This window comes from Otolemur garnettii, unplaced genomic scaffold (genome assembly GCF_000181295.1).
Source record: "Otolemur garnettii isolate 467f Iridium unplaced genomic scaffold, OtoGar3 scaffold00096, whole genome shotgun sequence".
NCBI lineage: Eukaryota > Metazoa > Chordata > Mammalia > Primates > Galagidae > Otolemur > Otolemur garnettii.
Genome location: NW_003852491.1, coordinates 710,603 through 726,855, shown reverse-complemented (window position 1 = coordinate 726,855; position 16,253 = coordinate 710,603). Strand labels below are relative to the sequence as shown.

Genomic DNA, 16,253 nt, shown 5'->3' with positions numbered 1-16,253 from the left:
AAAAAAAAAAAAAAAAAAAGACTACTGTAAGGATACTTAGGATCCAGAATGCAAGCTAGCCATTAGGCTTCTGTGTTGCTTGGACGATGAGATCACTGGTTACATGGCCTTAAACATGGCTTGCTGTTTACCATTGCAGGAGAAAGACAATGCTTACGAAAACAGAAGAGCACTTTTCAACTATGAAAAACCATAGAAGCATTTTATTTTACATCACTGAAAATCCAACTCCAGAAGCTATGGTAGCACTTAACAGGCACACACTAATCAAGTCTTAAAAAAACAATCAAAGGTACATGGAAAAGACAACATCTGCAAAGAAGGATGCCAGAGAGTAAGGAAACCGTAACTATAGTAACTACAAAAATACTACAGCCAACAAAATACAACTGAAAAATCTTTTCCTAATTCACCAAGAAAATTTTAAGCTAATGTTTTCAAAAACTTTTATAACATGTACTGTAAGTTTGTTTTGGTCAACATTATAATAAAGTGTGTGATGACTGCTACCCTGAAGATCTGAAGTCAAACCACATGCCTCAACACTGAGTGGAAGAACTGTCTTTCTGAGTTGTAGAAATGATACAATTAAAGTAGAGAAATTCATTTTGAAAAGTACTCAGTGAGGAAATTATTTCCTCTGATACTGTAATGGTATCATTAGAATGGTATAGCACAATGGGCAATGGTACGGTGCACACTTGCCTAACAGGGTATGCAAAGTAAATTACAGTATGTTACCAGCAAAAAGCGAGAATACAGACTAGAGTTAAGAATATTAAAGCCCAAATATAGGAAATCAAAGCAGGTTAGAGAAAACCTCAGAAATAAGCCACAACTGACTCTAGATGTCAGTGTTGTGCCAAATAACCAGCACATGCAGCTGGCATGGGCTTTACAAGTACATTTGCAATACTGATTTTTAACAAACTGAGACAGGGAGGAGATTATCAGATGAGGGGCTGGGTATAGCAAAGGTATTTGTAGAATTCATTACCACTTCACTAAGAAAACATGACATGGATTATTCTTTGAAGGCAACTTTGATGTAAAAAATCTAAAGCACAAGGGTGTATTTATTATTACACATGAATTACACCTATTATATTTCACTAAATGTTTCATTAAAATGTTTCTTTAAAACTAGTATTAAATGAGGTATGTTCTTTTTAAAACCTAGATAGAATTTTTAAATATTTTAAGATCCCTTTGAAATAGTTTTGCATTGATGGCTTAAATCAGTGATACCAAACCTTCTAAGTACGTGTGCCCCAGAAAAATGGAAAGAGAGGAGGAAGCATGTGACCTCATTTTGTTTGTGTGTATGTGTGTGTGTGCATGAGTGTGTATGCACATGTGTATGTTGTATGTGTGTTATGTATAGCATATGCTATGTATGTATGGATATGTCTGTACTTTATAAACAAAACCAGAAATTAAACAGTGGCATAAATAGCAATATAAATAGAAATGCTAATACTTCAGGTGAAATAAACTAGATAGCAAAAAGAAAAAAACCTCAGTAAGCACTAATTTCATCTGGATGAATAGAAGTAGGTAGAATTAGATTATTTACTTTCCATTTCTGGGAGTCATTACATTTTGGTACTTAATTCCAGGGCTGAAAATACACTGTTCTTTCTGTAGCTAACTAAGAGACAAAAATCTTTAAGATAAATTAGTTTTTGGTTCAGAATATGCCTCGTCCAAATATAAGAAAGAACTATATTTCAAAGATTGATTTTTAAGGAATCCGCTTTCCAAAAGAAAGGGGTTCCATTGGGTCATTTATTAAGAGTGCCTGATATATATAATATTCATTCTCTTATTTATCCATTGAGCCAACAATATTAATTAAGTGGCATACTATCATACAAAGTTCTCTTTTACACCTTATCCTTGTGTTAAACTCGCCCTACCCTAACCCCAGATCTTGTTCACACCTTCATGCGTTTGCATATGCTGTTCCCCTCTGCCTAGTAAAATGCTTCAGACTACAAAGCTCAAATGTTACCCCCAAGATAAAACCTTCTCACCCTCGGTAGAATGCTGTGGCATAACAGCTCACAGCAACCTCAAACTCCTGGGCCCAAGCAATGCTCTTGCCTCAGCCTCCAGTAGCTGGGTATACAGGCGCCTGTCACAACACCTGGCTATTTTCTGCTGCAGTTGTCATTGTTGTTTTAGCTGGCCTGGGCTAAGTTTGAACACACCAGCCTCGGTGCATGTGGCCAACACCATGACCACTGTGCTACAAGCACCAAGCCTCATGCTTCTATTTTTATTTTGAATTTTTGTAAATAGAATCTAGTGATCCATTAAAAAAAGAAAAGAACTATTGGCCAGGCCCAATAGTAGATTACAACTGTAATCCTAAAACTTTGGAATGCAAGAGGATCACTTCACCCCAAGAATAGCATAGCAAACTCTACCTCTATGAAAAATGTTAAAAATGAGCCAGGCAGGGTGGTACACAACTGTAGTCCCAGCTACTCAGGAGGTTGCTTGAGCCCAAGAATTCAAAGTCTCAATGAGCTAATGATTACTCTACACTGCACTCTAGCATGGGCAACAGAGTGAGACCCTCTATCTTAGGAGGGAAAAAAAAAAGCTATCAGGTTTAAGGCCAGAAATGCAAGGGTGGACAAATACATTAGAAAAGAGCTATTAATTTAATAAGTCAAGGAAGGGAAAACAACGTGACCATCTCCAGAGATGTTGAAAACTCAGGTGACAAAATTCAGTATTGATTCCTGATCTTTAAAGTTCTTAATAAAACAAGATATAAAAGACATTACTATCACCAGCCGAACAACAGCAATCTCAAGTCAAAAGCTGACATAATATTTAAAGTAGAAATATTTTCATTAAAGTTAGAAATAAGACAAAAGAGTCTGCCAGCTGCAGTATCTACAAGTACACAAACTCGGTCTCCTCAAGTAAAGGTGTTACACCCAACTTGAAGTTAACAACCAGCTCTGAGAAGGAGAAGGCCATTTTTAGTGTTTGCTAATTTCCATGGTATACTCACACCATGGTCAATTTTAATACTAGCCACATTTAACAACCAGTTCGCTTAATTCCTAGCAATATAAAAGTCAGATCTCATGAGTCAGTCCCAATCAGCTCCAACACATTACTGCTTACACCCAATGACAGTGCATACTACTAAGAAATACTTTCTTGGATACATTTAAGTGGGAAAAGGCAATGAAAGCATTTATTATGGATTTCTATTTATATAATTTTTTAATGTACATACTTATATTTCTGTAGACTATCTTTTGAAGAATATTTAAGATACACGAACAATATTATGAACTGGAGTAGATGAGAAACTCTTCATTGTACACCCCTCTTGACCTGCTTAAGCTATTTTTACCCTAAATTACCTTCTTTTTTTCCTGAATTTGGCTTTCAACTGGCTTTCACTTGTCTCAGTTTGAAGTTTCTTTTTTTTTTTAACTTTATTATTATTTTTTCTTTTCTTCCTTTAGTGATTCTCTTGCCTCAGCCTCCCAAGTAGCTGGGACTACAGGTGCCCCCCACAACACCCAGCTTTTGGTAGAGACGGGGTCTCACTCTGGCCCAGGCTGGTCTCAAACCTCTAAGCTCAGGGCAATCCACCCTAGTGCTCTGGCTTTACAGATTACTAGGAATATAGGTATGAGCCACCACGCCTGGTCTGAATTACCTTTTAATGAAAGTTACAATTTTGAAAAATTAAATATCACTAAAATTTGAATTGTACAATACAGTTTTCCTTTTCTTGGTTATACATTTTTCCTTTTTGAGAGGGGCACCTAAAACAATTCTCAATACCTAGACTGATGAGAACTTTAGGACTAAACACGTCTACTATAACCAGACCATAACCCCAGGAAAAAGTGAGAAAGTTGCCAAAGGGTTGTATAAATAATTTTTTAATGTTCGTACATACTTATATTTGCATGGACTAGCTCACTAGGTTCTCACTAGATTTAACAACCCCTAACCAAAAGTGGGGTCAGTAAACCAAATAAACTGTACTGATGTATTAGAAAGATGTACTTTTGCATTTTGTTTTTCCCCAACTTAACCTAAGTTACAAAATTGCAAGTGTTTTGCTTTCAAGACATTTATTATCAAAAAAAATTAGACAAGTAATCATTTCACCTATAACTGCTTTTGTTAAAAAATAAATTAAACCCCCCAAAATTAATTAATTAATTAAACCAGGTCTGCCAAGCATACTCAGCTATCCTTTTAAAAGCCCAGTATTCATGCATTCCCACGGCAAAACCATTTTCCACCTTCCAGTCTCCACACAGTTTCACATGGAAATCATCAGGATCTAATTAGTGACTTAGAAAAAGGAAGCAGTAATAGAGTACCATGGAGTAGTCTCAAAATTTATAAGTCACTAAAGGTCACCCATAGAAACAAGGCGTCTAGTCTCAGGTTTGCAATGTGTCATGTGCCAGAATCCTTAGACTCAACAGGCAGCTCTGTGCATCCACAATCAAGGAGCTTGTTTCCAATCCTTGATGGAGACTGCCCTCTTGTCTAGTTTGACTTCCTTTCAACTTTTAGTGTCAGAAACACAAGGAAATAAAAGCCACGGTTAGACTGATGTTTCTTCCCCCTGCTCTTCCACCTCCTGCTATGCCAGGAAGTAGCATTAAAGTTCTATCATGTGGCCGCCCTACAGGACACAGGAAGCCAGGACCTTACCACCTGATGACTAGTGAGTGCAATGCAGAAAGATGAAGCTGAGGCTTAATTACCCAGGGAATAAGGTCAGGCTGCTGCATTACCAAGGACATGTACTCAGATTTTTTCAAAACTGTGCAACATATACATAATTTATAAACAGATACTTAAAGCAGATTTCTTCTTTATCATGACAAACCATTCAACAGCAAGAATGCAAAAATGGCAATTTAAGATGGAAGTGGAGAGGTCTGTTCTACCTGTTCTCTTCCACTCCCTTCCGTATCTCAAGAATTCCCCATTTTCCCCACCATCAACACAAATCTGAAACCATTTGGTAAATGTTAAAACAAGCATTGAATCTGAAGGAACTAGGGCCTGGGGGCAAGGGGGCAAAGTGGCAGATAAGGACAAGAAGAAACTAAGGAGAAAGCAGTGGTAATACACATCCACACAGAACTCTGTGGTTATAAGAAATATGAGCATTATTCCTTAAGACAGAGATTTTCACGGTATTTAAACACTTGCAAGATAGTAATGGATTTCTTTAAAATGTCTGTGAGCTTTTAAGTTTTTGAAGCCAAGGTCAAACTAGGTAGCAGAGTAGAAAAACTAAAGATTTTTAAGTAGTAACATGTATTACTTATGTAATAAATAGTTTTTATATTAATATACATTAACTTACAAGAATGCAAGAAACTTGAAGATGACCTAAAATACAAACCACATAAGCTAAAACTATGAATTATGAGACACTGTCACCCTAATTACCAGCAGTCACAGTAAATTGAAATGATGTAAAATCAACCCATTTCTTCAAATATATTCTTCCTTCAATATCGCCAAAGAGCAAAACTATGCCGTCAAAAAATCAAATGTTACACAGAGAAATTGATACATGCTCCAACACAAATGGTCTTTAAAAGAGAAAGATAACAGTGTTTATCATTTTCACAGTCTGTGACAAAAGATGAAAAATGTAAAACTAGACAGCTGTGACATTTAACAACTGTATGAGTAGATTAAAAGGCATCAGTTATTGCTTAATTCAATTTATAAACTAACATATATACGGTTCAGGCTGCACTTAAAAGCAGAGATAAAAGACACTTTAGGCCAAGGGTCCTCAAACTGTGGCCCACCAAGGACATTTATCTGACCTACCAGGTGTTTTTGCCGTCACTGCCTGTCCTGCTTAGCAGCTGACTTGTCCCAGACCCACAGTCCGGTCCTCCAACAGTGTGAGGGACAGTGAACTGGCCCCTGTTTAAAAAGTTTGAGGACCCCTGCTTTAGGCTTTCAATCTTTAGGACTGAAACTCAGTTGAGTATTAATTATTACCACTGCAAAGGGAGTGTTAGAGGTCTATAAAGTCCACCTTGAGATGAACATTAACCAAGTAATATTTTACATGGATTAATTGTATTATTTGAAATTCCAGGCTATTCTAAGAAACACTAGACAATGTTTAATTGTGCACAGCATAAAATTATACAAACCAACAAATACATATCCCTAGTAAGAGATAGCCTGATCACACTTACCGTTTTCTACATAAGGATGGAAGGGTAGGACCAAGGCAAGGATGACCCTGCCTCTGGTTGGCTCCAAAACACTTCTGATATCTTTTAACAAAGTCAGGGGCTGATCACAGCGGTCCAACAGATTCAAGCAGCTGATGACATCATATTGGAACCCTGTATTCTGCCATTCATTTATACCGAGTACTCTGGAAAAATTAGAAATAACTGGATTAATATAATTCCCCTTTAAGACATTTTTAAAAATAATCAAGATGCCAGTAAAGTTCTTTGTCTTCTAAATCAAAGTAAATTCTAAATTTTCTCTTACAATTTACATTTGCAATAATAAATGGCCAATAAATAATAACATAGCAACCATGTTTCTTTTAATTTAGCATTTAACCTATTTCCAGATCTCAAAACATAATCTCTAATCTTATGTTTAATAAGTATAAAGACACAGTGATAAATATCATTATAAAACTAAGACATTGAAATCTTAAACATCAGTGAATGAACAACAGAGTCCTGCTTTTTTTTTTTTTAATTAAATCATAGCTGTGTACATTAATGCAATCAGGGGTACAATGTGCTGGTTTTATATACAATTTGAAATATTTTATCAAACTGGTTAACATAGCCTTCACGGTAGAGTCCTGCTTTTCAATAGTCATTGGAATTATAAAGTATATAATTATAAAATACATTATATATTCATGTTTTCTATTCCAAAGGTCCCTCCTATTGTTAATGGCTAGGGATAATATAATTTCCATTTATAACCTATGGCCCTTTGAGCACATCTCTGTTCCCAGAGGTTAGGAACATACTCTATAATTTTCATATCTGAATAACTATACAGAAAAAAATACAGCATAAATAAAAATCAGGGTTAAAATACTATTCCCAATCCTCACTTTCTCTTTCACATACACATACACAAACATGTTTAGTCCTCTATAATGTTTTTGTATTCAGAAAGGGATAGTATTTATATCAAGAGTGTGTTCGCCATCTCACGAAGGTAATTCTACAAATTACTTATTCCTTCTTGGTTATACCAATCAGAACACTGTAGGTGACACAAGTTATGACAGACACGGTGAAAAAGGAAATACAAAAAAGGATCTTTGGTAAATAAATCTTTATTAATGCTGAACAGACACAGTAGAGCTATCTTAGAAAATTCTAATAGTGGCTCAGCGCCCACAGCACAGTGGTTACAGTGCCAGCCACATACACCGAGGCTGGCAGGTTCAAACCAAGCCCAGGCCAGGTAAGCAACAATGACAACTGCAACAGAAAATAGCTGGACATTGTGGCGGGCGCCTATAGTCCCAGACTTAGGAGGCTGAGGCAAGAGAATCGCTAAAGGCCAAGAGTTTAAGGTTGCTGTGAGCTGTGATGTCACGGCACTCTACAGAGGGAGACATAGTAAGATTCTGTCTCAAAAAAAAAATTCTAAAAATATTAGAGTTGTTTTGAAAACTCATTAGCATAATGCTATTTTATCACATTTCTGAGTAGTAGAATAAAAAGAACACAAACCATTCAACTGCATCTTTTTTTTTTTTTTTTTGCAGTTTTTGGCCAGGGCTGGGTTTGAACCCACCAACTCTGGCATGTGGGGCTGGTGCCCTACACCTTTGAGCCACAGGCGCCGCCATCAACTGCATCTTTTTTTAATGTACATTTTTATAAAACAAAAGCCTCCTTCCAACAACAGTCTAAAAAATTCAAGGGACTGATCAGACTCCTCTGTTTTATACGTGTTTATTGCACTAAATATCATTTGAAATAGGTAGGGTATTAGGGCTTCGAAATCATTTGCTAAACAGAAGTCAACTGCAATGATAATTTTAAAAACTGAATTTAGTTCCTTCAAAGAAATGTTTCAAAACACTGAGAAGGTTCTACTTTCAGGGAAAAACTTTCATCAATTCCCATTTTAAAGAGTGAAATGAAGAATTAAAAAGAAAGAACTATTTGTTTATTAATGCCTTAGCTAAGCAGCCAACTTAAAATCATAAAATGGGCTCGATGTCCATGGCTCAGTGGTTAGGGCACTGGCTACATACACGGGGACTGGCAGTTTGAACCTAGCCCGGGGCAGCTAAACAACGACAACTACAACCAAAAAATAGCCAGGCATTGTCGTGAGCACATGAAGTCCCAGCTACTTGGGAGGCTGAGGCAAGAGACTCTCTTAAGCCCAAGAGTTGGAGGTTGCTATGAGCTGTGATGCCATGGCACTCTACCAATAGCAACAATAGTGAGACTCTGTCTCAAAAAATAAAATAAAATAAATAAGTAAATAAAATCATAAAACACAAAAACATTTTATTCTTTTTTTTTTTTTTTTTGAGACAGAGTCTCACTTTGCCACCCTTGGTAGAGTGCTATGATGTCATAGCACACAGCAACCTCAAACTCCTGGGCTTAAGCGATCTGCTTGTCTCAGCCTCCGAGTAGCTGGGACTACAGACACTCACCACAACGCCTGGCTATTATTACAGACAAGGTCTCGCTGTGGCTCAGGCTGGTCTTAAACCTGCGAGCTCAGGCAATCTACTCACCTCAGCCTCCCAAGTGCTGGGATTACAGGCATGAGCCACTGAGACTGGCAAAATACTTTATTCTTCATTAAAAAAAAAAAATCTTAGGTCCATCTACAATGAAGTAGAAGCTAAACAGTGTCAGCATGTTTTAATCTAAAATAATCTCACTAATTCCACCTTAGAAATAGTTTCAAATAGGGTGGGGCCTGTGGCTCAATAGGTAGGGCACCGGTCCCATATACCAAGGGTGGCAAGTTTGAACTCAGCCCTGGGCAAACTGCAACAAAAAATAGGTGGGCACCTGTAGTCTCAGCTACTCGGGAGGCTGAGGCAAGAGAATCGCCTAAGCCCAAGAGTTGGAGGTTGCTGTGAGCTATGACGTCACAGTACTCTATGGCGGGTGATAAAGTGAGACTCTGTCTCAAAAAAAAAGAAAAGAAAAGAAAAGAAAAAGAAAAAGTTTCAAATAGGTAGTTCCCAGGTAGGTAATTTTGAAAGACTAAAACACCTGCATGCTCATAACAGAAAATTATGACTTAAATGATGGGACAGTTAAGCCTATACCTACAGAAGCTCAACTTCATCTTTATTTCTATTTCATGATTTTATTTGTAAATTCAGTTCCATTGAGGAAGACAAATTTATTAGCCTCACTCAAACTGCATATGAGCCCAGGAATCCTAACAAGTTGTTAGAATTTTACTCTTTTATGAGAAAATTTAAAAAGTGACTTGTCCAAGTTCACAAGGCAAATAAATCACAGGCAGAGTAGAAATTCTAACTTGGGGATCAGGTGCTCAGTGAGTAGAGTGCCGGCCACATACACTGAAGGTGGCAGGTCCGAGCCCCGCCTAAGCCTGCTAAACAACAATGACAACTACAACCAAAAAATAGCCGGGCATTGTGGCATGTGCCTATAGTCCCAGCTACTCGGGAGGCTGAAGCAAGAGAAACGTTTGAGCCCAAGAGTTTGAGGTTGCTGTGAGCTGGGACACCATGGCACTCTATGGAGGGTGACATAGTGAAACTTTGTCTAATTAAAAACAAAGAAAAGAAAAGAAAGAAATTCTAACTTGGAATTGTAGCATGTTATTCAAGTCAATGAACCTGCACTCTTCATATAAGGTGAGAAACACCTGACATTCTTTGAATAAATCCTTCTATCCTAGTAGTTAAGAGTGAATGACAATTTGTACTTCAGTCTCTAGTCCTCTTTATTTTATATTAATAAAAAAAAGATTTATATATAATAGCATTCTTAACAATATTTTCATTTTAAGAAATCCCAAACCTATACACATAGATTAGAAGTTAATCATCTTTCAAATTTGTAATAAAAATATTTGTTCTCGACTGGACACAGTGGCTTCTCGACTGGACACAGTGGCTCACAGCTAGCTGATCCTCAGCTGATGCAGGAGGCTCACTTGAGCCCAGGTATTCAATGTTGCAGCAAGCCAGCCTGGGCAACAGAGCAAGACCCTTTCTCTATAAAAGAAAAAAAATTTCTTCTCTGGCATAAAACACGTATACATAATTCCTTTCTGATTACCAGCACGTGAACTATCTGAGCAGAATTAATTTCAATATCCCATCACTATGCAGCTTCCTTTTTATTTTTTACTTTGGATGACTATGAAGGTACATACGATTAGGTTACACTGCTTACATATGTAAAGTGAAGTCCAAGTTATACTTGTACCTTCACCCTGGAAGTGCGCCATATACCCATACATTGCACCTATTAGGTGTGATCTTATTGAACCCCACCTCTCCTCTTCTTGAATTTAATTGAGTTTTTCTCTCATGTGGGTCTGTAGTCATTCAATTTAGTACTGAGAAGACAGGATGGTTGATTTGTCACTCTTTTGACACTTAGGAGAATGTTCCCTGAATCCTTCCAGGTTATTATGAAAGATACAAAGTCTCCATCTTTTTGACTGCATTTCTGCCATGGAATAAAGCAGCAAGAAGGCTTTCACGACATCCTAGGACCTTGGTATTGAATTTTCCAGCCTCTAGTACTGTGAGAAATAAATTTCTTTAAAAATAAAAAGAAAAGAAAAGAAAAACACTCCATTTTTTTATGGCTGAATAGTATTTCATAACTGTGTACAATTAAGAGTTAGTTGTATAGGGGCGGTGCCTGTGGCTCAAAAGAGTAGGGCGCTGGCCCCGTATGCTGGAGGTGGCGGATTCAAATCCAGCCCTGGCCAAAAACTGCAATTAATAAAAAAAAAGAGTTAGTTGTATAATCCTTTCCCATGTCTAGAGCTTTTCTAAAACAGTATTTCTAACTGTAGATGCAGGGTGTATGTTCAGGAGGTTATTATTTTCTAGAAAATTAGTTAAGTAATAGTTTTCCTTCCAGGAAGTCTTATTTATTTTTCTTTAGAGAATGATAAGGCAATCTGTATTTTGATATGTCCTAAATATAAAAACACCAATAAAAGTTGTTATTTTGCTTTAAAAATCAAAGCCATATCCTTAAATTTTAGACTTTTCTCATTAGGATTCTCTGGCATAAACAATGACATCTTGAGAATACAGAGGAAATATCTGACCATTTTCTGTTTATTGACCTATTTCAAAAATACCATCCAGAACCAAAAGGCCTATTTGTTTTGCTTTTTCTTTGAGACAGGCTGTGATCCCACTCTGTGAGACCTAGGCTAGACTGAGTACAGTGGCATACTCACAGCTCACTGCAACCTCCAACTCCTGGGTTCAAGTGATCCTCCTGCCTCAGCTTCCAGAGAAGCTGGTCTTATGAATGCATCCCATCACACCTAGCTAATTTTCTTATTTGTTGTAGAAATAGGATCTCACTATGTTGCTTAGCCTGGTCTTGACCTCCTGGCCTCAAGTGATCCTCCTGCCTGGGCCTACCAAATTGCTGGGATTATAAGGTGTGAGCCCCCCCGCCCCCAGCCAAAACACCTGGTTTTTCATAGGCCCAGATATTGAAGAGAAACAAAAAATATAATAGCTATATCTCACAAATAAGCAAAATAATGTGGAATTAAGCTGAAAGTTTGCCTTGCCATCACGGGCTAAGAGAACTCTAACCTTAGATAAGATACTACACTTCTTCATTAAAACCTCAAATTGCACCAATGATCACAAAATTGGCCACTTTTGTGAGTATGTTTTTACTTCATACCAGTAACACTATAGTGCCAACCAGTAAGAATTGTCCATCTAGGTCAAACTGCAGATTTTGGCACATTGGCTATATAGTAGGGGAAAAATTATTTTTTATGTGGTGGATACATTTAGTAAGTTATATCCACCTAAACTCTAAATGATCTATTATTATAATTCAAACATCTGAAGTTTCACTGAAAGTTCTATTTATTTAGGCATTTAGAATGAAAGGAAGGGAAGGTGGGGGGGGTGTCAATCATGTGAAGATAGGCTTCCTATACATTCCTCTCCACACACATTTCAAAACACTGATTTTATTTTGTTTTTTTTTTTTTGTTTTGCTCAAATACCTGCCATTGTGCTACAAAACAGTGATTTCTTCTTAACATAGGAAGAAAGGGAAATTAGGAATTCAGCATGGCATAAGCCATTGTTTTAACAAAAGTCAAAACATTACATTTTTGAAAGAGTGAATTAATTTCTAGTTGAGGAATGTATTTCAATTATCACTATAGACCAGGATCTAATCTGTGACAGATTATTAAAGCTAAAGGGACCTTACAAATCACTTAGTTCAAACTTAACACTTATGTAAGTCTCCTCCTATAACATCTCTAATAGTAATTTAAACAGTGACAGTGATAAGGACTTAGATGGTTCAAGCTATTAGGAAGGAAGATCTCCCTAACCTATAATCAACTTCTAGGGCATAGCTGTGCCTGATTATACCAGAGACTAAACTACTACTTTCCTACATAAAATCCTATCAAATATCTGTTTATAGTAATCTTCCCTGCCATCCCCCCTTCTTTTTTATAAGCTAAAAATTTCCATGTTTTGTAAATGCTCAATGTAATCCTGCTCCAAAGCTATGCCAATGCTCTGTCTCTAAGGTTAGTCTGTAAAAGCAGAAACATGGATAGAAAAGTGAGTGATTCTATAATTCCTTTTCCTTTATAAGGCTAAGCCAGGCTTACCAAATAATCCTAGAGAAAGAGGCTGACTCTAGCTCCAATACACAGATATCTTCCCATCAATAGAATCCACACTGAAGAAAGAATACCCTTCTTCCTAAGTCTCTCAAACACCTAATGACCTTTTTTTTGAGAAAGAGCCTCCAGCTGTTGCCCTGGGTAGAGTGCTGTGGCATCACAGCTCACAGCAACCTCCAACTCCTGGGCTCAAGCGAGTCTCTTGCCTTCGCCTCCCAAATAGTTGGGACTACAGGCACCCCCCACAACGCCTGGCTATTTTTTGGTTGCAGCTGTCATTGTTGTTTGGCGGGCCTGGGCTGGATTTGAATCTGCCAGCTCAGGTGTATGTGGCTGGTGCCTTAGCCACTTGAGCCACAGCTAATGATCTTAAAACTAAGATTTAACACTGTGCAACCATTATTAATGATGGTTATTAGTAAAAAAACAAATAAAACAAAAAATATCAAGTGTTTTCAAGAATGTGGAGAAATAAGGAGCCTTGCACATTGCTGGTAGAAAGTAAAGAGTGTAGGTGCAATGGAAAAGTATAGCAATGCCTCAAAAAATTAAACATAGACTTAACTTATGATGCAGCAATTCCACTTGTGGGTATACAAAAGTGAAAGCAGGGACTCAAATAGATAGTTTACTCCCATTATAGAAGCATCATTTACAATTGTGACAACCCTTCTACCACAAAGAGTGGTATATATCCATGACAGATGAATGGCCAAACAGAATGTGGTCTATGTAAACAATGGAATATTATTCAGCCTTAAATTCTGACACATAGTACAATATGGATGAACCTTGAAGACATTATGCTAAGTAAAATAAACCAGTCACAAAGGGAAAATGTATGGTTTCTCTCAGATGAGGTCCCTAGAGTAGTCAAATTCAGAGAGAGAAAGTAGAATGGTGGTTGTCACTGGCTGGAAGAAGGAAAGAATAGGGAGTTACTGTTTAATTGGTACAGAGTTTCTAGCTCTGGAGATAGATGGTGGTAATGATGGTTGCACAGTAATGTGAATGTACTTAAAACCGCTGAAGCATACACTTAAAATGGTTAAAATGGTAAATTTTATGTTATGTATATTTTAACCACAATTTAAAAAAATAAAATAAAATTTGAGAATGCCAGATTCTGATTAGGGAACAAGTCCCCACATCTGAACTGCCTTTTTCAAGCCTTCTCTCACCAGCCCCTTTCCTCCCTGTAGTGCCAATTCTTCTGCCACGGGAAGATTATCCCTTTCTAAATTTCAAGTTAATTGTGTATGGAAAAAAATTTTTTTTAATTCATAATCATGGAAAACTGTTTCTGATTCATAGCCTTTAAATAATATACTTTCAAGAGGAAATACACATAAAACCAAGAAAAATATCCCAAACCATGTCTAAAATTTATACCTGTATTTCTTTTTCTGAAGCTGCCATATCATGGTTTCAGAAAGCTCAGTGGCGTAGATTTCTTCAAAATGAGGGCTCATGATTTTTGTGACTTCTCCATCTCCAGCACCTAAATCAAGAAGTCTATGGGTTTTCCAGTCCGGATTAATTTTAAGCAGTCTCTGAAATTGATCTGGTGAAAACACAAACATTGAGCCTCTTCCTAACAACCTGAAAAAAAAAAATGAAAGAGTCTATGCAAATTGAGCATCCCCTATATGCACACAAAGTGAAGGCAGTGACTCAACCAACAACCATTTGAACTTTTAAAATTTTATTACGTGATTAAAATATGTATTATCTTTCTTATGACTCATATAATTAAAAAGCAAACCTAATAAAGTAAGAAAATACCTCCAGATGTCATCATTTGTACTTGGAGATGCAAATAATACCACGAAAAGCAAGGGGGAAAGAGGGGAACCGAAGATGGAAATGGGAAGGATGAGAGTGGAAGGAGGAAGAAATAAGAAAACAGAAACGTAAGGAAGTGGAAAAATAGGAAGGAAAAATGGAAGCAGTAACAGAAAAGACGTTTATCAGTTTGAAAAGATAACAAGCTAAGAGAGTCAGACTATGGGACTAGGTAATACTACGAGGCAAAGAAACTGAATAGGGAAAAAGGCCATTTCAAATATGAAACTAAGTAAGTGAGAGAAAAATAGCTTAATAGATTTATAAGAGACACTAGCTAAAATAGCAGCCCCTGTGACTTCAGTTAATTTGCACTAAAGAAGTAGATTCATACTTGTGTCTCTGTTTTACTCTTGGCTGGGTCCTATTATGTCTAAAGGTCCTAAAAACAATCAAAACGATAGTAATGTCAGAGACTGAGAGGGAGAACCCTCAGAAAAAAAAAAAAAAAGCAGCTATAGGTCAAACCAACCCAGTCTCTTGGAAGCATCACCTTAGGAAGTAAAATGCACTCCCTCTTTAGGACTTGTTTTCTAGATCTCAAATCCAAGTTTTATCTATCACAGGGACAAGCTTCCCTTTCTTTAAATAAAGCGGAACTCATAGACATATAAAACGCCAAGATAGCTGCTACTGCTGGAGTAAAGAACCCTGGAGCTGCTTTCAGCCCACTTCTTGGCCTTTCTCTGCAGCCTGAAGTAGCTCCTCAGATACTTCTTCCTCAGATCCTGGGCATCTGTTTGAAAACCACTGGTCTAGGAAGGGGCAGGAAAATCTGTACTGAACTGCTGCTTTCTAGAAATAATCAAACGTGCAAGTGTCTGCTATATAGTGACTAGAAAGATGCATGAAACGCAGTGCTGCATTGAGACTAGTTTCAAGGAAAAAAAAAAACATTAGCGTTCATAGCAGTGCCTGTGGCTCAGTAAGTAGGGCGCTGGCCCCATATACCAAGGGTGGCAGGTTCAAACCCGGCCCAGGCCAAAACTGCACTAAAAAAATAGGCAGGTGTTGTGGCGGGCGCCTGTAGTCCACCTACTTGGGAGGCTGAAGCAAGAGAATCGCCTAAGCCCAAGAGCTGAAGGTTACTGTGAGCTATGACACCATGGCACTCTACAAAGGGCAACAAAGTGAGACTCTTGTCTCTAAAAAAAATGGAGTTCATGTAACAGATCACCCCTCCCTTTTCCCATTAAGGCCACAAGAAAGTTTAACCAAATTTAATAGTATATTTACAGTAAATCTTCTGCCCCAAAGAAAGGCTAAAAAATTGGAGAATGGGAGGGAGGGAAATGCCAGAGACCACTACACATGATGCTACCTACTACAACTGCTTACCGAAGGGAATCATATTTCACAAAAGATAAGTTATTTTTAATTCTCAATTGTTCACATCTTATAATGGAAACACAAGCAACTCTGAGAAAAGGAACAGAACTTACTGAGAGAGCTATACAAAATTTCACATGGAAACCAGAGTCAGAGCAGAAAGAGGA

General features: G+C 37.4%; 2 protein-coding genes across 3 annotated transcripts in view; one reads left to right on the top strand and one right to left on the bottom strand.

Moving 5' to 3' along the window:
• Positions 1-610, top strand: part of IGSF6 (immunoglobulin superfamily member 6) — a 9,566-nt gene extending 8,956 nt beyond the window's left edge. The window contains exon 6 of the mRNA XM_023516728.1: positions 140-610. Within this exon, the coding sequence (XP_023372496.1) occupies positions 140-196 (57 nt within the window). The 3' untranslated portion in view covers positions 197-610. The remainder of the gene's footprint in view (positions 1-139) is intronic.
• Positions 1-16,253, bottom strand: part of METTL9 (methyltransferase like 9) — a 43,200-nt gene that overhangs the window by 11,622 nt on the left and 15,325 nt on the right. For both annotated transcript variants that reach the window (XM_012808932.2, XM_003795720.3), the window contains exons 3-4: positions 14,305-14,514; positions 6,237-6,421 (exon numbers count right to left, since the gene is read on the bottom strand). In XM_012808932.2, the coding sequence (XP_012664386.1) occupies positions 6,237-6,421; positions 14,305-14,514 (395 nt within the window). The remainder of the gene's footprint in view (positions 1-6,236; positions 6,422-14,304; positions 14,515-16,253) is intronic.